At 41.1% G+C, this 24025-nt stretch overlaps 1 protein-coding gene across 1 annotated transcript in view; it reads left to right on the forward strand.

Annotated features, from left to right (window-relative positions):
• The window catches only part of cacna2d3a (calcium channel, voltage-dependent, alpha 2/delta subunit 3a), a 92376-nt gene that overhangs the window by 14345 nt on the left and 54006 nt on the right, over positions 1 to 24025 (forward strand). The window contains exons 3-4 of the mRNA XM_028409593.1: positions 4294 to 4410; positions 13463 to 13522. Coding sequence (XP_028265394.1) covers positions 4294 to 4410; positions 13463 to 13522 — 177 coding nt within the window. The remainder of the gene's footprint in view (positions 1 to 4293; positions 4411 to 13462; positions 13523 to 24025) is intronic.

The raw sequence follows: 24025 nt of genomic DNA on the forward strand, positions 1-24025 counted from the left end.
GCTTGGATGAGCAGCGAAACATCTTCAAGAAAACTCTACAAGTCCAGACGCCTTGGTTCAATCTCCTCTACGTATGATGACCTGGATGACTGAGAATCTTCATCAACATACTGATAATAAAGTGCAGCGTTACTACTGAGCTCACTGAGAGCTGCAACGATGGGATGCCGAGAAAACCACTGTGAGTAATGATTGGCTAAGGTAGAAGACAAGTTCATGGTAAACCAATCAGAGCCAGAGGGGGGCGGGTGTTCACGCACATGCACACACCAGCGAAGAAGAAGTCTCACACAGCGCTATGGCGGGTCCAGCAAATTCAAAGCTTTTTTTAATACAACAAACATTAGCTTTCCCTCATTGAGCTAAAAAGCAGGACTGTGTATGTGACGTGCATTACGCACAGGAACCGTGTTTCCAGGGTGGTTACGCTTTAACAAGCTAGCTGAAAGCAGCCTAAACCCAGGTAATAACCTGAAGTCCGCTATCAAGGAGACATAGCCTCCACATCCAGATCAAGCTTGACTTTTCTGCTCCACAAAATCAACAGACTGATGGTCAGGTATGTTGTGGAAAACATGCTGCTGTTACCAAAACTTCTGAAACATCCAGTGTGTCACTAATAATGATAATATATGTGATAGGAGCCTTGTAGATTAGTGTACAGTGTTTTTTGTGTCCATTTCATTCATTTGATATATTTAATATTCACTTTTATTACAAATGATTGAACACAGTTGATTTCATTCATGGTTAACATATTTGAACATTTGTTAATAGAGTAGTGCAACAGTTACTCTCACTGTTATCAGTAATTTTTATAAAGATGTAACTCAGTTAATAATTCAGTTTTTTGGAGAAGTATCTAGTAACTATAACTAGTTACTTTTTAAAAGTAACATGCCCAACACTGATACTAACACACTAAGCTGCTGTCAGTCACAATGGTCAGTTACTTGACCGCTGTATTTGACTGAAATCACCCCCCAGTGATGTTAATGATGATAATGTGTTTATTTGCCCCCTTTGTGTAACTCATGCACAGCTCTTACGTACATCACTGCAAAGCTAAGATCTTTATTTTATTTTATGTTGATAGGAATATGTCAAAACCATTAGAATGATGGACAAACTAGAACAATAGGTTGTAAAAACAACTTTTTTTGTTGGTTGTGAAAAATTTGTAGTGAAGCCCAGTTCATAGGAAAAACTGTTTGCAGAAGTCTTCCAGACCTAAAAAAAAAGGAAAAAGGCAGACTGTTACAGGATGCTGTTTAGTCTGAATCATGGTGGTTTGGACACAGAGTAGCTGATAATTTGGCATGATGGAAGAGAATTCCACCCTCCTTGCAAGGTGACAAGCATTTGTCATTATAATGGACTTATTTCTACTGCAGCAAACAAAACAAGAGTTACTCCACAACGCAGCACCCCTGTAGCTGAAAGCCTGCCTGGTTTGAAAGCATTTTGGCCCAGCACAAACTTATCAACACTTTAGTTTTTCCTCTCATTTACTGAACTGCTCCTTTGCTCTTGTCAATGAAGCCCATTGTAGACGACTTCCTTTCTCCTCTCCTTGGAAATGGTGGTTCTGGATGAATGTCAGTTGGCTTTTCCCGTGATGATGATGTGATGTGAAGAGGATAGCTTCAGGCTAATTAGGCCTGGTCTGCTCTGGTCAGCTTGACTGAACATGGCGCTGCAGACAGCCTGTGGTCAGCAGGACCCTGTTAGCCTCTCACTGACCACACAAACATGATCACAAACACTTCAGTTTAGGCGATGAGCAACCTGTGTTTTCAGTATGCCTTGGTGAAGTGTGTAATACCTGCTGTCCTCGGCCAGTTTTATGGAGGAAGGGTTTAGTGGATATGTGCACAAAAATATTTTGGTTTCATGAGAAACGACCAAGGACAAGTCTTTAAAGGGAATAATTCCTAGCTGCGTCTGTGTCCATTAAGTCAGCCCATTCATTTTTATAATTAGCAAAGGACGTGGGTGCAGTAGAGGGGAATAGAGATGAAAGAGGAAAGCAGGAGTTGAACAAACTAAAGAAGAAGGAGAAGAAGGATCTAGAGGCAGACAGAACAGGGGAAAAAGGACAAAGAAAATTGGCAAAGAAACCTGTCAAGCCAGTTCAGATTTGAGCCACTGCTGACCTGTCAGCTTTAACAGCCCACCATAGTCAGCCAGGAACTAGGATTGGCTTCAAACCTGGATTTTCTGTCCCTCTGTCATACTGCAGTTGTCTGTCAGCCAGTGGGATTATCGTTGCAATTTTCATATGGTTACGGTCGCTGTGATTTGGCTTCTGAATCATCAGCCAGTCACTTTGATTGGCCACAGGCTATGTTATCTGAGGCTGCAATTTAATTAGCAGTGCTGCTGGATGAGGGACTACGGTTTGTGTTTAAAAAGCTAAAACTTGGGATTGTTGTTGTCACATAAGACCTCCTTCCTTCCTTCCTTCCATAGCATATGTGAAACAGAAGCACCATTTCAACTCTCCAAACTGTTTGTCCATGGCATATGAATAATTTGGCAGTGAAAGAAGCACAAGGCATACAGACGGTTCACTGTTATGGCCGTAAACAGAGAGCAGATGAAGATGAAACTGCAAAAGCCCCCACCCCACCCCCCTTTATTCAGTCTTTCTGCTTTGGGTACCTTCTTTCTGTTCCTATTTGTTCTAAGGACACTCATCTTTAAATGTCTCAGCTGGCTCTGATCAGAACCTTCACCTGTCTGACTCACATCCCCTTGAGAAGTAGCTTGCTGATGTTTCTTACTAATCACCATAATTGCTTTCTTGATCACTTCAGCATCACCATAATATTGTATTTTGTTCTCTTTATGTGTGGTTGTATTGATGAATGTAGTTATCAGTGGATTTGAATGTAATTTATTGCATTCAGCAAACTGAAAATTTAGCAGCTTTAACCTGGCTCTCTTTATTTGTGTACTCCTCCTGCTCATGCAGATAGAAACTTTACCCGCCCTGTGACCTCCCACTTCAATATTATCTTTCTGTTCATCCATCATTGCTTTTCTCTTCTTTTTTACCTTTACTTTTCACCCACCCTCACTTTTATCTGAGCCTGTCTTTGCATCCCTTGAATCTCTAAGCACTCACACAGTGTTTGTTCTCCCTATCACAGTCTTCCTTCTCTATCTTAGTCTCATCCTTTGTTTTCTTTTTATCTCTCTTTTCCACCTCTCATCTGTTTGTCTGTCTGGCTGTGTTTTCTCCTGGGAGGGCACTAACACAGGGGCGCCCCTGTCGAGAGGTTTCACACAGGAAATGTAACCTTCATTTTAACAAAACAACGTCTTCATTATTTTCACTTAAGTTCAGTGACATTTCTCCATAAACTTCCACACACTGAAGCAGTGTAACATTTTGTTCAGGCTCCACACTTTCACTAGTTCTAACTTCAGCCTTATCAAAAGTTTTAGTATGTTTGATGATATCCTGCAGTTTTTCAGATGATTGCCTTAAATCCAAATCTGCTGCCTGAGTGTGTGATAGATCTACATCCTCCCTTCCTACTGCGATCTCTCTTCTCCTCACCCTGCTCTTCTTCATGTGTGTTTCTGAACAGGAGTAGCTAAGAGCGTGCGTCTAAGGAGGTTGGCATAACATTAGAGAGGGCATGCTATTTGATATGGCGGTAATCTTCTCTTAAATCCCCAAAGAGTGAAACACAGCCGCCTGCAGCTTTGCACAGATTTCAAAAATGGTTTTCTTCTTATTTTTTTTTTCCTGTACAAATATACCCCCTCACTTAGATCAGCTCAGTGTGTGTGTGTGTGTACCATGTATGGGTGTGGAATTAGTACGACTTAATGTCACTGTCCCCCGGTTCAAGCGTCGGTTTAGCTAAGCATCCCAGTATAGGTTTATAGCAGAATAACGTGATTCTGTGTAGTGCAGAAACTGAGGGCAGTGGTGTGTCATCAGTGCTTAATGTGTGGTAGGTAAAATTTGGAGCTGGCTGATAATACTTTGCTGAGCTGATTGGTTTCATTTATATGTAGATTAGTTTGAACAAGCAAGTCCTACAAAACTAGATTCTGCTTTTAAATGTATGCTGTTTATAGTCTGTTTTGTATGGTGTACTTACTGCCACCACTGCATACACCTGTTGCAGGTTTTCCTTTTTCATTCCTATGCAACATTTTTTTGTCTTAATTGATTTCTGTTGTAGAGTCAATCAGTTTTCTGTGATTATTGGAATGAAAAATGCCTCATCTCTGTTTGTAGCCTATTAACATGATGGTGTGGATTTCTTCCAGAAATACAAGGAGTTTGAGCGGGCAGTGCGGGTGGAGGAAATAGATGGAGTGCAGCTCGTAAAGAGGCTGGCGGAGAACATGGAAGAGATGTTTCACAAGAAAGCCCAGGCTATGGAGGTAGGTGTTTCTACCTCACTGTTTGTCGATCACACTAAACCTTTACCTTCTTTAAAGCAGGTTATAATAAATAAAAGTCATTATTTAAAGGTAGGGTAGGAGATTTTGAAAACTCAGTGGGAGTCAGCCAGATTTCGAAAGTAAACACACACCCCTTTCTCTTGGAGCTCACCCCGAAGCCACACTCCCAATCACATGGACGCACATTACCTGAAGACGAGCTGCGGTCTGTGACTTCGGCCATCATGCACGTACCTCTCTGGTGCGCACAGAGCAGGAAGAGATTGACAACCAGCCAATACTCCGCGCAGGGTCGTCCCGGAGGATTAGCTGATGTTTTTAGCGTTTTATAGCTTCCACAGATGATTAATATTGTTTTAATGTGAAACTAATCGGTTTGCTATCGGATTGTAAAGAGAAGTTACATTAATTCAACAAAAAGTGCATCAGAATGAATCTCCCCTACCTTTAAGCCAGATGAGGTCACAAAATAGTCCCATCAATCAACTATAAGAGTCATTGCTCTTACAGTATGAGGACTGGGTGCCTTTTGGTGCACTTATTCACAATCAGTGAAGCTGGTGTTAGTGTCAAAAGATGTGTTTACATCTACATGTCACTGTGCACACCTCTGTGTAATCACAGAAAATAGAATAGATGTTTGGCTGTGCAGCACCAGAGAATCTGGAAATGAAAAAGTAAAAGTACTCCTCTCAGTGAAATCAATTGTTAAAGCGTCTATTTCTGTCTTCTCTGCTGACTCCATTGGATGTCTGAAGAAGTGCTGCAGTGTCATTTTTTATGGTTAAAACCGGACCATTGTGTATTTGATGTGTGCATTTGTGAGGGAGACGTGTGAAGGAGCAGGTGACAGACAGACAGAGGCTGTGATCCACCTGTCGGGGTCCGTGCATTTAAGAGCTACCTTGCCAAAAAAAAAGCTTTTTACACGTTCAGATTCATTCATTCAGTGCTGTTTGTATCCATTTGTCAGTAGTAAGCACCCATCGACGTGGAAGCCTCTCTGCATGTCTGTGGATTTTTAGATGTTGGTGTGTGTCAGTGTTGGAACAGGTGCAGTTCTCAATGTGGCCACAGTGCTCTGCCTCTCTGGCTGCAGCTCTAGCACCAGGTGATAGATCCTATCAGGACAACATGGTGCTGTTAACAGAAATTGGATTTTTCTCTGAGAGTCAGGTCCGACGATACAAGCTGAAAGGATCTGAAGGGGGTGGGTGGGAGGGAGCGGTGACTGATAGTGACAAACCATTTCTGTGCTTTAGCATTGTTTGTGCCTGTGTTTCTCTTTTTATATATGATACCTTATACTTCCATAATAAAAAATATTTTCCTCATGTCCACACTAAGCACATCTGAAGTATGCTGATGTGAGTCATGTGGCATTTCAGAAAAGTGGCTCCTACTCCTATACTGATTATAGGGCTGATAACTGATTGGTGGAATGTAAGCAGGCTTTTAATTAAATTTTACTGTTATTAATTGTGTAACAGAAAATAAAGGACTTAATCAGTTTTCTAATAACAATGAAAGCTCCCTCATAATTAAATCATTGAAATGTGCTTTCCAAACTAGGATTAATTGTATTTAATGTTATTGTCAGTTTTTTCATCACAGAGAGACTTTGCTACAGTCTAATAAACCCACACTTTCATATTTTTTATTGAGCAGTGGGATTAAATGTATCAAGTCTTGTAACATAGTTGTCTGTGTGCCATCTCCTTGAGAGTGTGTTAAACCCCTGAGATACAGGAATTACTTAGCTAATGGCTTCTCTAAAGTCCCCAAATCAGATGCTGGATTCCTGATAATTGTACAACACAGGGGGCGTTTGTGCTTGTGTGTGTTTCCTTTTGTCTGTGTGTGGAATAAAAGTTTTCAGCTTTGATGTGGAGATGAGTGGAAATGCCAACACGGCAACAAAAAGTTGTGGGAGGAAAGTGGAGCCCCGGCTCACTTTCATGGAGAATTTAACCCTCTTCAGCTGCTGTATGGTTCAACTTCACCTCTACCTTTTTCATTTTGAACACTGGTAGTTGGCCTTGTATTGATCTATTAGTCACAAACCTATAATGTGAAACATCTCTGAATCTTTTCCTTTATCTTGTCCACCATGGCCCAATTTCTCTCTGCTTTCATTACCAAAACTCTCATCTGTCTGGCGTAGTGTGCACATGTTCAGCTGTCCTTAAGCATCCCTCTCTCTCTCCTTTGTCTGCTTGTCCCCTCTCCACTCCGCCTCTTCCCATCTCTCTGCTTTTTGCTAAAGTATATGTGGCGCTTCAGCGATTCAATTTCCGTGCAGCGCTCTCCCCTGTCCGTCAACGAGGTTTTATCTTCCCGTCTCAACATGGTCTCCCTCGCCCCCCTCCCCCCACTTTATCGCTCACCGTCACCTGCTGAGAGACAGCAGCCTCTGCGCAAAGGGATGAACATGTAAATGTTGTACGCTCCTTGATGTTGTTGGCCTTAGAAGAGGATTTTAACTCTTAACTGTGATTTTTGATGTGGAGAGAGAGGTATAGACCCTCTTTTCACACCAGACATCTTTCATAGCTTTAAAAATCCTTTACTGCTATGACCTATGAAAATGTCGTCATGTCACCATCTTGGCACAGGCATGTCACTGCACTAGCCTTTAAACATAAAGAGATTTTAACATGGAGCTGTATGGGGTTTGACTCACTTTTGGAGGCAGCCTCAGGTGGCCACTTACGTATTAGCTTTAAACTTCTTAGCCTCTGAGATTGCTCCTTATCTAAAACTGATGGAGGGCCACCAGCAATAGAGTGAAATAAAGCATCCACCAAAGCATCACCTTTATGTGGCTACTGATTACCTAGAATGGTTGTTTAATTGTATTCATGTCTGTTGCACAGCTTCCTCTGTGAGCTGGTTGATTCTCTCTCTCTTGCTTACGCCAATGTAATTTCATTTTTGCTATTATAGATAAGATAAAAAGCCCAATCAGTCTTTTAGAGTAAACATGTGCTCACTAAGGACACTGTGTTTGTCCTTGTGTGCTGCAAATCTATAGACATGGATGTTGGTTATAATGTTTTTTCAAGGGCTCAGCAGGCATCTCAGCTCAGTGTTACTTTTTAATTAGTACTACCTTCATCACTTTCTGAGTCAGAGGGATATTACCATCATCTGGCAGACAGCCTCCTCTTTCTATCTCTCCTGAAAAAAAAAAAAAAGCTTGTGTGCAAGTTGAGAATGGTGGCAACAGCCGACGGTTGAAGAAATAGTGAACACGTTGTTATCAAAGTTGAAAGGCGTGGAGCTAGTGTAATGCCCTCTTTGAAGTCAAGCACGGCTGTGTTTCATGTGACAAATGCACTTCAAAGCAGAGTGGATGCCTGGCTGCTCGGGCTGTTTCTCCTGTAATGGCATTCGGTCTCTGCCTGTACCTGCTGATATCATTTACCTGTGGCAGCTACGCCTCTGTATTCTCCAACATGATTAGCAGCAGTGTAGAGTATGCAAAGTCTACACCGGCGTATGTCAAAATTAAAAAGACACACACAGGATTTTTAAATGGAATTTCTCTGCCAGCAAAAAACCTCACATGAACCGTAATTTTCATTTGCTGACGTACAGTGTGAATTTTTTAATCCTCAATTCAGCATATCAACAATGTGCTGTGACTCCTCTGCAGGAGATGAATTGAGAAGAGTCAGTTTAATTCTGGGTTATTACAACTAAGGTCTAACTTCTGAAGTTTTAGCTTTAATCAATATATGATAATAACATTATCATATATTGATATTTAGAGTTGTTATATCCCTGGGTGTCCCTGCTTAGACTGCTGCCCCCGCGACCCGGCCTTGGATAAGCGGTAGAAAATGGATGGATGGATGGAGTTATTATAATTATTTGGTTTATCCTGGGATATCCTGGGACATCTCAAAACCAGGCAGGTTGCAAAAGAGAAATGGAAAATATGATGGAAATTATGTTTGTATTAGTTTCAGTCATTCATTTGAGAAATGCTGCCGTCTCTTCATTGCTCCACATCGATCTTATGCTTTCATCTGCCACCGTTTTTCATCTCTTCAGTGGAGCGGAAGCTTCAGCTGATGTTCAGGCTTTTTTGCACCTCATGATTTATTCCCTGAGTTGGTTTCCATTTCATGTTGTCATACTAATTTGTATTGACATAGAATTGATATTTGCAATATTTCCACCAGTTTTCTACAAGTTACTTTTCTGTTGTTCAGATTCCTACATGATATTTATTGTAGATGGTATTTATTATTGATTGATGGCATTTATATTTATGATATTAGTGCTGAAGTCACTTAACCCAGATTTTGCCTTGTTTGTTAGTCTATAGTTCTGATGGGGCTTTTAATAGTGTGGTCTTCTCTGGCGCCCCGACTGTCATGCTGTGCTCACAGCACTGCTTCCCTCATTTCCCTCATTTCATTAGCTGTCCCCAGTCTCAGATCATTGCCACATTGGTGTCTGTCTGTGTTTCTGTTGAGACTGATGGCTACTAATGACAAGACAGAGCCAGCCAGTAGATGTCAGGACAGCGACAGTCTCTTCCTTCTCCTCCTCTGTGGTTGTTTTTCTGTCACCAAGAAATCAAAGTGAGAGGGAGGGAATTGTTTTCCAGGATGATGAATTGAGGATGTAGGCAGGAAGAATGGGAAAGGTAAATGTCAAGAAGAAAAGACGAGTCAAAAGTTCAGTCTAAGCATGAAATGAAAGTGAAGAAGGAGGAAATATGAGACAAAGACAAAGGAGAGAGGGGGTTGGCAGGGCTGGGTTAAGTATTTCATATTCCCTTTCAGTAAGCAGAACTGCTGGGAACTGTCACGTATTGATTATTGGGACTTGATATTTCAAAGCACAATACTCTCCTCCCTTTGTCTGTCGTATCTGTCTTTCCACCTTGTTCTATCTACTTGGCTCGCACCCATCCAAATGTGCAAAACAGGGGAAGCACAGTGTCAAAGAACACTTTTCCATTTTGATGACGCTGCAACTATTCCCTGACTTATTTGACAATATTAATTGCTGTCCCCAGTGCTATTGATAGGCTGACCCAAGCCAATCCCACTCAGCCCAGCTCAGGGATCTGGCAGAACCAAGACCCGTAGGACCTGCTTGGCAAGTAGGCCAAGGCTTAGCTAGCATTTCCTGTGACAAGTCATTCAAGTGCAATAGCTGACGACACTTGCTTATGGAAGGTCACATAAATATTTTAAGTGTTCAAACAAACACAGAAGTGTAAAAGTCAATATCTATACACACAGGTAGAAGTAGTACAGATTTAGAAGCAGTGTTTTGTGTCTGATCTAGATTAGTTTTAGCTACTCATGAGCTTTGTATTAGGTTGCTGCTCTGCTACTCAGATGCCTGCTAAACAGCAAACAGGACCTCTGGGAACCTCTTTTTATGCACCTTTTATCCAGAGCCGCAGTGGATGCGGTCCTGTTCTTGGTTACCTCGGGAGACCATTTAGATTCAGGCCACTGCCCTCCTCTCCTTTTGGTGCAGGGAATGTGCAGACCGAGGCGAGGCTTAATGTACTGCTTAAAAAAAATCTGACTTCCGCTACCAGTCAATAATGTATGTGACCCCCTCATCCACCCTTTCTCTGATTCTCTGACAGGTCCTGATAGCCTAGCTCAGCTTTATGTATAAATATATGTGACAGCCTTCGCTAACTTTCACAGCTTTAGTCTTGCATCCATAATAGAAAGGCTTTTGCTAAGCTCAGCGGCTTCAACAGCCAGGAAACCTACTACACAGCATGCAGGGTGCAAGAACAACAATAAGCCAATCAAGCTGACAGTTAAATGAGGGGGTTTGTTTATGAACTTTTGAAAGTGTAAACAAGCTGAATCTGTTGTCAGGAAAATCATAATCACAGGATGTCAAATAGTGAAAGGGGGTAGGTGAGAGCAAATGTCAGAAAAATGGACTGGAAGGATGGAAAGAGTGGGATGAATGGTGAAACTGCTTTAAAAGTCACCAAGTTTCTGGCTGCTTTAATACATTGTGGCTGCTGTCTCTTTCCTAGACATTGTTTCATGAGTTACTGTCCCCTCAACAGAGTGTCCTCTGAAACATCAGAGAAAGCCATCAGCTAGCAGTGGGCTGGTTTAAACACCACAGTGCCAATCAATAAAATTAGCTTGAGGGAATTAAGAGAAAATAGAACCTGATCTGCACCAGAGCAGGTGGGTCAGGTCTAATCAAAGCTCTGTAGTGAAGACCAGCAGAAACATATCAAGAATCTGTAATCAGGCTGGGATGCCCAACTCTTCTGAAGACAAAAAAACTCAAATCCATTTACCACAACAGGTCTCGTTAGCTCCATGCGTTTAGCTTTTCCCGTCAGCTACAGTGAAGGCTTTTGAGTGCGTGTGTGTGTGTTCTCGAGGAGACAACAGGGCCTGCCTCTCTGACTGTGTCAGTTTAATTATTGCTGTCATCTTGTACCAAGCCCAAACCTCAACAGAATGACTTGAGAAGAAAGTAATTTCCTCTCTCTTTTTAAACTGCATCATACACTTTGGCAGGACCACCTATTGACAAAAAGACATGGCAGGCTCATTTGAATTTATGCGAGACACACATGCAATCAAACGGAGCACACTCTCTTACGCCCACAACAACACCACATGCACACAAAAGACAAATACACCACCTGGAGTGTTCATCCTGGTGACACGGTGGAATTGAAATTCACAGGAGTGAGTAGCATCTACTTATCTTTAATCTGTTTTTCCAATTGAAAAACTCCTTGCTACTATGCTAAGTTATTTTTACCCCAGAGTTTTAACTCCTATCTTCCTAGATGGTAGGATACACTACATGAATAAAATGCCAGAATAGATTATCTGCAGGTGGAGGATCAAGTGTTAAAATGTTTAGTGGTGTGCAGACATTAAATTACATCTGTGTTTGGTTTTCTAAATGTATTCCTTGATTATTTGGATTCCCAGTCGGTGCTAATGACAGAGAAAAAGCCTGAACAGCCTGAATCACCCTCTCAATACCCCCCAAAAAACCAAGTGCTGGTCATAGATTTAATCGGTTTTAAAGTCTTAAAACCAAAGCCATCACTGCTTCCCAGAAGAAGCATTGACATTGTAGGTCAGCAAAGTGACCTTTTTAGGCTATTAGGCACAATTATATATTGATAAATACACACATATAGTGCCAATACTTCATGTATTCAGGTACAATTTACACACCAACACACACACACACACACACACACATGCATGCAAGGCTGCACATGCAATGATTGACATTTACAAAAGCAACCAGATAGGTCAGAGGCTAATACCTGAACATGAGAAAAAACATAAACACTCACACATGCAAACACCACTGCACACTTGCAAATCCGGAAAAGTGTTTGTATCGACACTGGCTTCACAGGCAGCATCTGACATTTCGTCAGGAGTGTGAGGCTAAGTGTTCAGACCTTTGGAGAATGTTATTCACTCATTCCTCTCTCATCCTCTTTTTAACCCGGCAGCCTTATCTTTGTTTGTTCCTAGAGCGTGCTTTGTTGCAGATTTTCAGCAGATGCACCTGCCTCAGGTTTTGTGGTGCCTCTCAATGCCCAGCCAGCACATACACACACAACACGCGCACACATACACACAAATGCTTTCACTTAGCCATAGAAGTTTCTTTAAAAATCAGGAGAAGTTCAGGTCCTTTCAGACTTTCTTTTCTTTCTTAGCCACTCAGAGACGAGGAAGGAGGCACAACAAATGCACACATGAATCAGGACTCAAATAGAACCAAACACAGAAAGATATGCAACAATATGCAACAGCCAGGTGTGTTGCTATGGTGAAGAAAATGATTGGCCAGCCTCTAGATTACAGTGTTCGCTTCCCAAAACAGGCAGCCTGCAGACACAGCAGCCGTACACACACGCACATGCATGCAAGTACACACACACACGATCACATGGCTCAGCTGAAATAAGCTCGCTGATTGTAGTAGGTTTACCGGTGAAGCCATTTGAATGGAAATGTGAAATGGAAGTCCATTTACCAAAACTCATAGACACCAGGACCAGCTGTGAAAGAGAGAAATTACTCGCAATGAGAACATACCATGCGCATCACATTTTGGCTAGAAAGTGTGTGTGTGCAGGAGTATTTGAGAAAAAGAAAAAAATCAAGCGGACACTCAAAAAAAAAAAAAAAAAAGCCTCTCTTCACCTTTAGCCTGCTGAGCAACTTACTAAACAACTTAAAAAAAAACACAAAGAGCAGGGGTACAAAACTGCTCACAGTGTTGTTGTGTTATGATCTATTTTAGTTTAATTGTCCTTTACTTAACTGGGGTTCACATGTGAAAAGATGGAAAGATTCTAACCATGAAGTCCGGGAAAATCTCTTCAGATATCTCTCAAAAGGCTATTTCTCAAGTCTAAAATCCAAATAGTCTTGGGTTATATATATTTTATAATAAATTCAATATATCCCGGTGAACTTGATTTAGTTTACAATCTGATCTTCCATTAGGCGACAGTGACATCATGGTCGCTGCTTTTTGACAAAATAAGAGCTGATGATTGTTCCATGAGACAGAGAGAAGAAAAAAAGCATAATGCTGGCTCAAAGGCACACAGATACCCACACTGCCCTACAGGCACACACAGCAGACGGTAACAGCACGAGGGTGATGATGAGCATGTGTGTGTGTATGTGGAGAGAATGGGTGCATGTGTAAAACAGCATGAACTGATGATGGAGTTTGTTGTCATAGTGTCCAAAGAACCTGAGGCTGTCATTACCTCTACTGCTGAACCATTTAGGAAAATAGCCTCTTTTCACAAGATGGCCAAATGTCTGTCTGCTATCTGTGTCTATGTGTGTGTGTGTGTGTCCTGTGTGGTTTTAGTGTCTCTCTTGTGACAAGGGGTACTTATAAAGCTAGTTGTAAAGGCAGTATCTGTATGGATGTTTCTCGGCCTATTATGTTTGACCCACTAATCAATTTACATTTCTACTAAGGCTGTTATATTTCTCCACTCCTCCTATAGAGGCTGGTAGAGGCAGCAGAGGAAGCCCACCTACAGCACGAAGAGGATCCAGACCTCCAGGTATGTGTATATCTTTTTTATCTGTACTAATATTCTGACAACACAAACACTGTTTCTCTCATCCTGTCCATTCCCTGTTTGTGTTAACATATACTTAAAGTAATTCAGCCAACAGAAGCTAATGCCTTACTGATTGTTCCTCTGCAAGGGAAGTGACCCTGCAGACTGCACAGGCCTTTGTAAACACATGAGAGGACATACAAGGTGGAAAGGCATCTGAAGTAGTGTTCGTAGTCTGTTTTGCTTGACTAGACTGTTTTCTTTCGTCTTTTATCATGTGCTGGTACACACCTCTCTGCGATCATTCTGTGCACACATGTCTCAGTCTGTTATTCTCCCAGTCCCACTGGAACTGCCATGCTTACAAACACACAAATCAGACACAAAAGCATGAACACAATGTGTGTAAAATATTCATTAATACATTCTGTGTCAGGCCTGGTCATGTGTAGTATCTGGTGTTCTTTGCACTGCACACTCTTTGACACAGAGACGACAGGTGATGCATTTGCTGAAGCCTCTCTCCCACTTGGGGAGTCACAGCCGGCTTTAATCGCCAATGGGACCACTGTGGATTTCCACATCTGTTCCAGTTGTTCATTCGGCTCTTGGCTCTTCTCAATCTTCACATGCTCCATGTTATTGTTGATTCAGCAACCTAGGACTTCCACATCTATCAGAGCTGCTCTTCATCCACCACCACCACCACCACCACCATGTCTGATTGGTTGCCCAGCTGCAGCTTTGTAGGTCTGGTTTCTATTTAGACTAAGGCATAACATAATACATGTTCCTGTATATTATAGCCACGTGGTTATGCCTCTGATTGTAAACCATTTTGGGTGCATATTTTCTCAACCTAAACCTTGTGTCCAAACTGCTGTGATACATATTTTGGCCCGTTCCTGTACTGCCATGATCAGATGTTGTATGATGTCCTTCAGGCCAGGCTTTTCAAGCCACTGGTAGGATGATGGACCTTGATTCATGCTGCGTAGTGCCTATCCTCAGCTGTCTTTCTTTGTTGCTAGTAGCGTCCTTTTGTACTGCATTGTGCATGCATGAGTTTGTCGTACAGTGTCGTCGTACAGTATCTCCTGCAACCAATGACTAGTTTCTTAGTACCTGTATTATCTTTGTGTCCAGCTGTGGAATGCCCCTTCCTCTTTGCCTCCTCATCATGACCTCCATTGATTTTCTGACTAACATCTATCTTGATCTGTTTTTTTGCAACTTGCCAGTTTTCCAGTGACCCTTGAAGCACTTGTCTAAGACCTTTGATAGCTCCGTTTCATGTTCAATAAGTTCACGGTTTCCTTTACCCACATCGGAGGAAAAGCAGGGTGATTTGGGGCCATTCCACGTTTAGCCTAGCACACAGAAGAGACCTAAAGTCTGGAGAAAATGAGACAATAATTCTTCATGAATCCCATTCAGCTGTGGGCTGCCCAGGTGCTTGTAACTGTCCTGTAAGTCTGCTATTCTGTCGTCTGGTAATTTCACCCCGTCAGTCCCAATCACCCTTTGACTCTCTACCTCAATGTGACCACACTCTTACCATGAACATTGGTTATTCCTTCTCTCCATGCTTATGTAGCGATCACAGTCCTTCAAGCATCTGATAGGTTGTCAGCAATCATAATGAAGTAACAAACAATAAATATTAAAACATAAGTGTATATAATGCAGATCATCACATTTTGTATGTCTGTCTCTGACTCATTCACAGCAGAACAAACATGCAGCTCAGTTAAGGTGCCTCAACTGATTACAGATGTGAAATAGTAGCTAAACATCGAATGTGGGATGCATATTATCTATTTTGTTTAGAGGTGAAGCAATTATTTCTCATGTTTTTGTGCCTGATAAACACATTTTGTATCTGAGCTACAAATCATGAATTATTTGTGGAATTATATCACTGTCATAATCCCACTCAAAAACATTTTGAACTATTTCATGGGAGTTCCACCCTCAGTTCTGCAAAGTTTGGTAAATGCATTCAGTTAATCATGTCTGCATACACACCCGCAAACCAAGCTCTTATGGTTCTGCCTCAAATCCATTTGGACAGCTTTAATTTTTAGTGCAGCTTTGTATTGTGTGTATGTGAGAGAGAGAGAGAGAGAGAGAGAGAGAGCCCGAGCAGACACAGGGAGACACAACTCATGCATATCTCAGTACAGAGTTTGTAAAAGTAGGGGGAGCGACAGCAGAAACTTGAGTTTTCAAGAGGAAATATGACTCTTAGTCGACTTGGGAGTGTTTGTTACTAAAGTGCTTATAACGCTTGTGCCATGTGTGCTGTGTGTGTGTTTGTGGTGTGCCCCTAGCAGTAAGTGTGTGTTTACTCTGTCAGCTCTTTAAGGTATTACAGTGGATGCCTCGTGGTTTTCAGCTGTCACCTGTTATTAAGGAGGATCAATCACTAAATTTTACCACTGACTGCTGTCCAGCTCGTATCGTTTCTCCCTCCTATGCTTTAAACTACACCTTTTAAACCTTTGACAGTGCTTTAAAGATACAGCATTTTTTTTAATAGTGTATCATTTTTTTTACTTTTATTAAAGGTATGGAACTGCTGATTGACAGTAAATTAATCAAATTTCTGGTATTAGTTTGCTAATGTGAGAATATGATGTATTCTTTCTATTTTTTTCTAGACTGTTGTACAAATCTCTCAATGTCACCTGAAGCCAATATTTTTTTAATCAAAATAATCATTAGCTATTTGTAAGTCACAGATAACACGGCGTCTTTTGGAAATATGTCATTGTAATTAGTGTTTGATCTGAGAAATAAATAAGATCCAGGTTAAACTCTGTAAATGTTTCTTTATGTGCAATTTCACACAAACCATTCTATAATAATAAAAATATATTAATTACAAATCAGCAGGTTTCTCCCTGTAGAGCTTAAGATTGACCTGTCATGTCAATAAATCTAAATTATACATGTACTCATGTATACACCTGTTTTCCAAGTAATTATCTATGATGACATGTGTATGCTTTGATGCTCAGTGAAGAGTAACATGTGTGCGATCACAGCAGTTCTTCATGTCAGTTACTCTGTGGGGGAAAGAAGAGCCCAGCAAAGTGTCTGTGTGTTACAGCTTTAATGACAGAGCTAGTGAGCTGAAGAGCTGTGTGTGATGTATGGAAAAGGTAAGATATCTTCATAGCTATGTCATGTTTGCCAACAAATGTGGTAAATGAAAATAAACAGAAGAAAGAGGGGAAAAAGGGAGAGCAAAGGTAACGCAGTCTGATGTACCGTTGGTGTTGTAATAACATCTGCTTTGATCATGGGAGATCTAAATGAGGAGGTTCTGCAACACAGTTGAATTTGGTGTAGCATGAAAACATGTGATGGAAGACACCAAACTATAGATGAGAGAGAAACCGCTCTTTAGCACACTGATCTCAGCACATTGAAAAAATATGCACATGCATATACATGCATTTTAGTCATTATTATTATTAAATGATAGGTCGATATTAATCACTGTTCCACTAACACACTCATGGTAACATTGCCTTCTCCTAATTATTCCTTGTCTTCCCCCACATTAGCATGTCCATGTTAGCAAATGTGAGTCTGTATCTGAACATATTTGTTTTTTTATATTTGTTGTCACACCCATTAACTTTTCATTGCTAATTGTGTTTTGAATTGTTCAAGCATAAAACGAAATGATTGAGGTGTGATTACTGTGCATGTGAGTATGCATGCACATGTTTACGAGTGCTATATGTGTATACCTGTGTAGGTGTGTGCGTGTGCTGGTGCCTGTATAGCTCTGATGGTGGCATTTCTAATAGCGCTTTTTACCGCAGAACATGCTGAATAGATGGTAATTATCACCAGCTGTGCTAAAAATACCACATCCACGCTGTAGGGTGAAACCTCCTCCATCACTATTCGGGGTTTATTATAAAATGTTTGTGTGGTTTATTGCTATTGGATACATATTTGGCTGGCAGCAGTTTGATAGGAATTTCCTTATCTATCCTTTCCAGAGCTCTTCTGCTTCCATGTGAAATTGGCACGGTAATCTGCTGCGATTTTCCTCCCTCACTCTTTTACCCGCAATGCTCTGTAAATAGGAAGGCAGAGAGCAGTCTCCTATGCCCTCTGCAGCCAATGAAATCCTTCCTTGGAGGTTGGAGACAAACAGCCAATTGCCAAGCTCGATGTTGACTGAAAATGTAGCCTCAGTCTGGAGGGAGCAGTGAGAGAGCAATGCTTAATCTTTGTTGTTGTTGTTCTCAAACTTCCCTTTCTAGAGTATTACCATTGGCTGCAGAAAGGTGACCTCATACTTAATTTGCAATTTGTTCCTTTGAGTAGCAAAAAAATAAAAAATATTTGACCTGTGTGTGGGAATTGCCTGTTTACCTGTTGACCAGTGATGCAAAGATGGCCTTTTTAATGCACAATCTCACCTGCTTGCCATCTACACAGACAAAGCATCTGAAGTACCTTTGTAAGCCGTGTCAGAAAATGCAGTTCAGAAAGGTTCCCACAGAGACGTAGAACGCTACTAAGAATCGCTGATGTTGACAAGCCTCTGGAAATTCATTTTGAAAGAATGAATTTGTTTCAGAAAGTAAGAGTTCTCTTATCAACCTTAGGAATCAAATAGAGGCCTATTCACATGCACTGTCTGCACCTGCTTATTACAGAATCTGTCAAGCAACACTCAGAAGACAATAAAATGAGTTGCTATAGGGCAAAAAGAAAAGTTTCCACTTGTGGCTGGGGATTGTTGTTGTTGTTTTACCTGGGTTGACCTGACTAAAAGATTAGAACAAGTGGAATTGAATGTTTAATTAAGTTGCAGATTATTTGAACTTCAAGTCAAGAATGACTGTGACAATTTTACATTTATTATTTATCCAGTATATAAACAAAAACACCCACCAACCTGTATGCATGCAGCATCCTGACAGTAGAACAAAAGATAATATAATACATGAGGGGAAAGGCAATAATATATATATGCATATAAAATAAAGTACAAAACTTGTGTAACCCAGCAATCCAAGTCATCACGTTGCCAGCATCCTGTTTTCACTGTGCTCTATACACAAGCTGTGAAATTCAAGGTTAAGTAAGAACAGGCCTTTTCTGTTTTAGCCTGACTAACTGAAGCACACAGTTATCAAATTCATTCAGGATTTAGTTTAGACAGAGTACGGCTCTCCAGTTGTCAGTAATGATTCTATTTTGAGTTTTATTTCACAGTTATGTATTAACAAAACAAAATAACGACATACAACAAAAACTGTCTGGCAATCAACACGGATAATTTTCTTGTCTCTTTCCCTCACACAAACTTGTCTGCAGCAGAATTGCTGTCATTACTCACTCTCATGGCTGCTGTGTATTTCTCAGGGAAGGTGAGGATAAAGTGCATGAAGTGGGATTTTAAATACGGCATATGAACCCTTACTCGGACTTTCCTCCAAGTTATTTACTCAATCTTGTTTACCCGCTGATTACCTATATCCATGCCCCGTGGTTGTTTTCAACTCACATTTTCACACTCTGGGAGTGTCCTCCCGCTTCCCCCAACCGTGGAGAAAGAGAGTAGGGAGGTGGGTGAAGAAAAGAGTCTGGAGATTAGAGTTAAAAGTGAACACCAGAGGGTGGAGCGTTACGGTCAACCCTCCCTGCATCATTTGTGGTGTCTCCTCTGTCTTACTCTCTCTGTTTTCCCCCTCGCGGCTGTTGATCCACTGCTCTCTGCAGCAAGAATATTTGTCAAATCAACAAGGGGTATTTTTTATTCGTACGTGTATGTAGGTCGCACTCTCATATGGCGCACAAAGGATGCTAAGCTGCATAGGTGCCCATCTAAAGAGCAAATGGGACTTGTGCCTTAAAGCAAGTGTGGCTTTTTGTCGTACAAATGTTTTTCACTGACAAGCACAAGGCCGCAATTTTAAAAGACTGTAGATAGAAAGGAGCCTACAATAAATGACTTACACTCTGGCTGCTTACATTAAAATCATTCCTCTGCAATTTTGTGCTAAAAAGGCAGCCACTCAACTCATGATTGCAGGGCAGTGTTTAAAGTGAGCATTAATACTTTCCTGCACATGTCACAGAAATATTCCATAGCAGCCAGCACAGTCTGCAGGAGCAGGTGTAGTATTGTCAGTGATTTTCCTCTAAGTTACACTTAGTTCAATTTAGCAACTTTTATTTGGAAACTTAAGAAATAATTTTTTTTTAAAAAAAACATAATATGGATATACACTCAACAAAAATATAAACGCAACACTTTTGTTTTTGCTCCCATGTTTCATGAGATGGACTTGAAGATCTAAACTTCATTCCAGATACACAATATTACCATTCCTCTCAAACATTGTTCACAAATCTGTCTAAATGTGTGATAGTGAGCACTTCTGCTTTGCTGAGATAATCCATCCCACCTCACAGGTGTGCCACATCAAGATGCTGATCTGACATCATGATTAGTGCACAGGTGTACCTCAAACTGCCCACAATAAAAGGCCACCCTGAAATGTGCAGTTTTGTCTCACAGCAAAATGCCACAGATGCCACAAGCATCGAGGGAGCGTGCAATTGGCATGCTGACAGCAGGAATGTCAACCAGATCTGTTGCTCGTGCATTGAATGTTCATTTCTCCACCATAAGCCGTCTCCAAAGGCGTTTCAGAGAATATGGCAGTACATCCAACCGGCCTCACAACCGCAGACCACGAGTAACCACACCAGCCCAGGACCTCCACATCCAGCAGGTTCACCTCCGAGATCGTCTGAGACCAGCCACTCAGACAGCTGCTGAAACAATTGGTTTGCATAACCAAACAATTTCTGCACAAACTGTCAGAAACCGTCTCAGGGAAGCTCAACTGCATGCTCGTCGTCCTCATCGGGGTCTTAACCTGACTCCAGATCGTCGCCGTAACAGACTTGAGTGGGCAAATGCTCACATTCGATGGTGTCTAGCACGTTGGAGAGGTGTTCTCTTCACAGATGAATCTCGGTTTACATTGTTCAGGGCAGATGGCAGACAGCGTGTGTGGCGTCGTGTGGGTGAGCGCTTTGCTGATGTCAATGTTGTGGATCGAGTGGCCCATGGTGGCGGTGGGGTCATGGTATGGGCAGGCATCTGTTATGGACGAAGAACACAGGTGCATTTTATTGATGGCATTTTGAATGCACAGAGATACCGTGATGAGATCCTGAGGCCCATTGTTGTGCCATACATCCATGAACATCACCTCATGTTTCAGCAAGATAATGCACGGCCCCATGTTGCAAGGATCTGTACACAATTCTTGGAAGCTGAAAATGTCCCAGTTCTTGCATGGCCAGCATACTCACCGGACATGTCACCCATTGAACATGTTTGGGATGTGCTTGACCGGCGTATACGACAGTGTGCACCAGTTCCCACTAATATCCAGCAACTTCGCACAGCCATTGAAGAGGAGTGGACCAACATTCCACAGGCCACAATAGACAATCTGATAAACTCTATGCGAAGAAGATGTGTTGCACTGCATGAGGCAAATGGTGGTCACACCAGATACTGACTGGTTCTGAGTCCCCAGACCGCCAATAAAGCAGAAACAAAATGCACATTTCAGGGTGGCCTTTTATTGTGGGCAGTTTAAGGTACACCTGTGCACTAATCATGATGTCAGATCAGCATCTTGATGTGGCACACCTGTGAGGTGGGATGGATTATCTCAGCAAAGCAGAAGTGCTCACTATCACACATTTAGACAGATTTGTGAACAATGTTTGAGAGGAATGGTAATATTGTGTATCTGGAATGAAGTTTAGATCTTCAAGTCCATCTCATGAAACATGGGAGCAAAAACAAAAGTGTTGCGTTTATATTTTTGTTGAGTGTATATATATATATAGATAATTTAAGTACTTCACTTAACACAAATTATTAGAATTAAAGAAACTATGAAACTTGAAATTTTGAATCTTGACTGTAAATTATTGAGAGGTTGTGTAGAATATCTTATGCCACAGATGCAGTAGCATGGACTGGGCCTAGGCTCATTTTTGGTTAAACACTGTAAATATCACTGGTTACCAAACTGTGTTCAACCTGTTTTACATGTTTACATTAAGTTGTTAATAAAACTCCACTGGCTTTGGTTTTTTTTAGTTTCTTTCCAGCAACATATATTCAGCACTCTCCTGTCCAAAGCTTTGCTGTAACTTTATAATTTTTCCAGAGATAACTGATCTCTGCAAACAGCAACCCTTATGGGCTCCTTACATGAAAAATTGAAGAATATTGCCATATAAATTAAACAAAAGTTTGTTTCATACTCCTTAATGTTGTATGTTGCCATTAAAGGCAGCAATATATCAATAATGCGTTGTTGTCAAATCATTTCATAGTAAATGCACTTTTTGCCTCGTGTGTTGAATAACTGGAATATTCTCCACTTTTTACCTTTAGCTAACTCTTATCCAAGCTCTCCCGCTCTATCTGTCCCACACGGAGTGAGTGGGTGTGCGATCTCTCAGCGTAATGCACTGCAGCATTAAAGATCAGGCTGTTAACACTATGATCAGGGACTGCATTAGTGGCACTGAGCACTCCTTCACTGTAATGTCGGAACGGCATAATTGACTTACTTAACACATACACATTTGGAAACACACACACACGCACACACACACACACACACACACACACATCTGCACAACCTCAAATGATTCACACGTACACATGGATACACCATCTTTTGCCCCCGCCTCAGTTCATACACCCACACTCACTCCCACGCTATTGAAACTTAAAAGCTGTGGGATTTTAATCGAAATTAAAGGCCACATGCTGTGAATGTAAACGAGTCTGTTATCAGACTCATTAACTGTTTCACTTTTTACTTATATTTTCTATACATTTAATGGATAATGTGTTTGGGGCAGTTTGATCTTATCAGTTTCTTTTTCTTGCTTTTTAAAACACTTAGAGTTTATAGGCAGAACATCTCCACAGTCTGAATGGATTCTCTGAATTGAGTCATTAGTGTTATGTGTGTTAGCTCTTTAGAATCTCCAGAAAGTGGTTGTTTCAGTTTGTAGGTACATGCACTGCAAACCTGGAAATAACCTGAAATTGTGGGCACTTTGCCAGTGATGTGATGAGGAGCTTGATGAGGATTGCATATAGCAAGTGAACAATGGTGAGCCAGAAGGTGAGCCAGAAAAGGAAAGGAATAAATCAGGATGAGAGAGAGGGAGGATGCCGTAGAACATGGCAGAAAGGGAACAAGGTGAAGACATACTGGGGCCTCGTCTGCTGCAGGTGTATTTCACTCAGCTTTCCATGGACCATGTGTGAGTTTTAATGTTTCCTCATAGTGGCTTAAGCCACTCAGCATATTAGGGTGACGTCAAATGTCAAATTCCCCAATGCAAAGTGGTAATAATTTTAAAATTAAAACAAAAAAAGTATTAAATTCCTCTGGAACTGGACTGGACTGGGTAACATACAGAGACAGAGACCTGGAGGTGGTGTGTAGGAAATAATCAGGTTTAATCAAGGTCAGCATTAGACAGGACACTGGGCAGGAGATGAGGATACAGTTACCAGAGGCAGAGAGATCAGGTGCAGTGGAAGCAAACGCAAATAGTGTTTGCAACCTCCTCAGATTTCAGATTTTCTCAGGTTTTTTTTTTTTTTTGGTTCATGAGGTTCTGGAGGTGCTGCTTTATTTAACAAAAACACCAGGCCCTATAACACCTCTGTGTGTTTTCTTCTTTAACGGTCAAAGGGCTGACGCAAGTGATGATAAGCAGTTCATATAAATATGATAAATATATACAAACAGCATGATTGACATGCATTTTAAGTTGCATTTGTGTCTTTGTGTCTAATATTTAGGATGTCGTAGCTTACTTTGTAGTCTCCAACAATAAAGCAAAACTTGTCTAGTTAGGTGTCTGTAATATTTGGGAGTACTGAAGCATTCCACACAAAATAGTCCCTGTGCTTCCCGCTGTACTACAGTTTGTCTTTTTGCCCCCATTTTATTATGGTTTACTAGGTCATGTTGATCCAGCCTGTCTCTTTCAATGATTTCACTTTAACAATAGTTCAACAATGGCTAGTGTTTTTTTGCACTGTATTTTTTTTGTTGCATTTTATTTGACAAAAAAGGTTTTAACACAGAGCCTTTCTGCCTTTTATTAAGGCACACTTTGAAGTCATTTCTCAAAACATTCAAAACAAAAAAAAAATCCTTGTTAAAGTTAATTTGAATTCTGTTCAACCGGTTTCACTGAAAGAAGCAGGTACCATACTGGTTATAGAAAACGTCTGATATCCAGAACATTATAAAGGTCAATGTGGATCCGATTTTCACAAGTGTTGGGTCAAGACTCAAAAGTGAGTTGCATGTTAATGTCCTGTGCAGACATAGCTGAATGCTGACTGAAGGAACTCTTGTCCTGAACTGCTTGGCATTGTATCAAAGGTTGTTG

The sequence above is a fragment of the Parambassis ranga genome, chromosome 7, assembly GCF_900634625.1.
Source record: "Parambassis ranga chromosome 7, fParRan2.1, whole genome shotgun sequence".
In the NCBI taxonomy this organism is placed as follows: domain Eukaryota; kingdom Metazoa; phylum Chordata; class Actinopteri; family Ambassidae; genus Parambassis; species Parambassis ranga.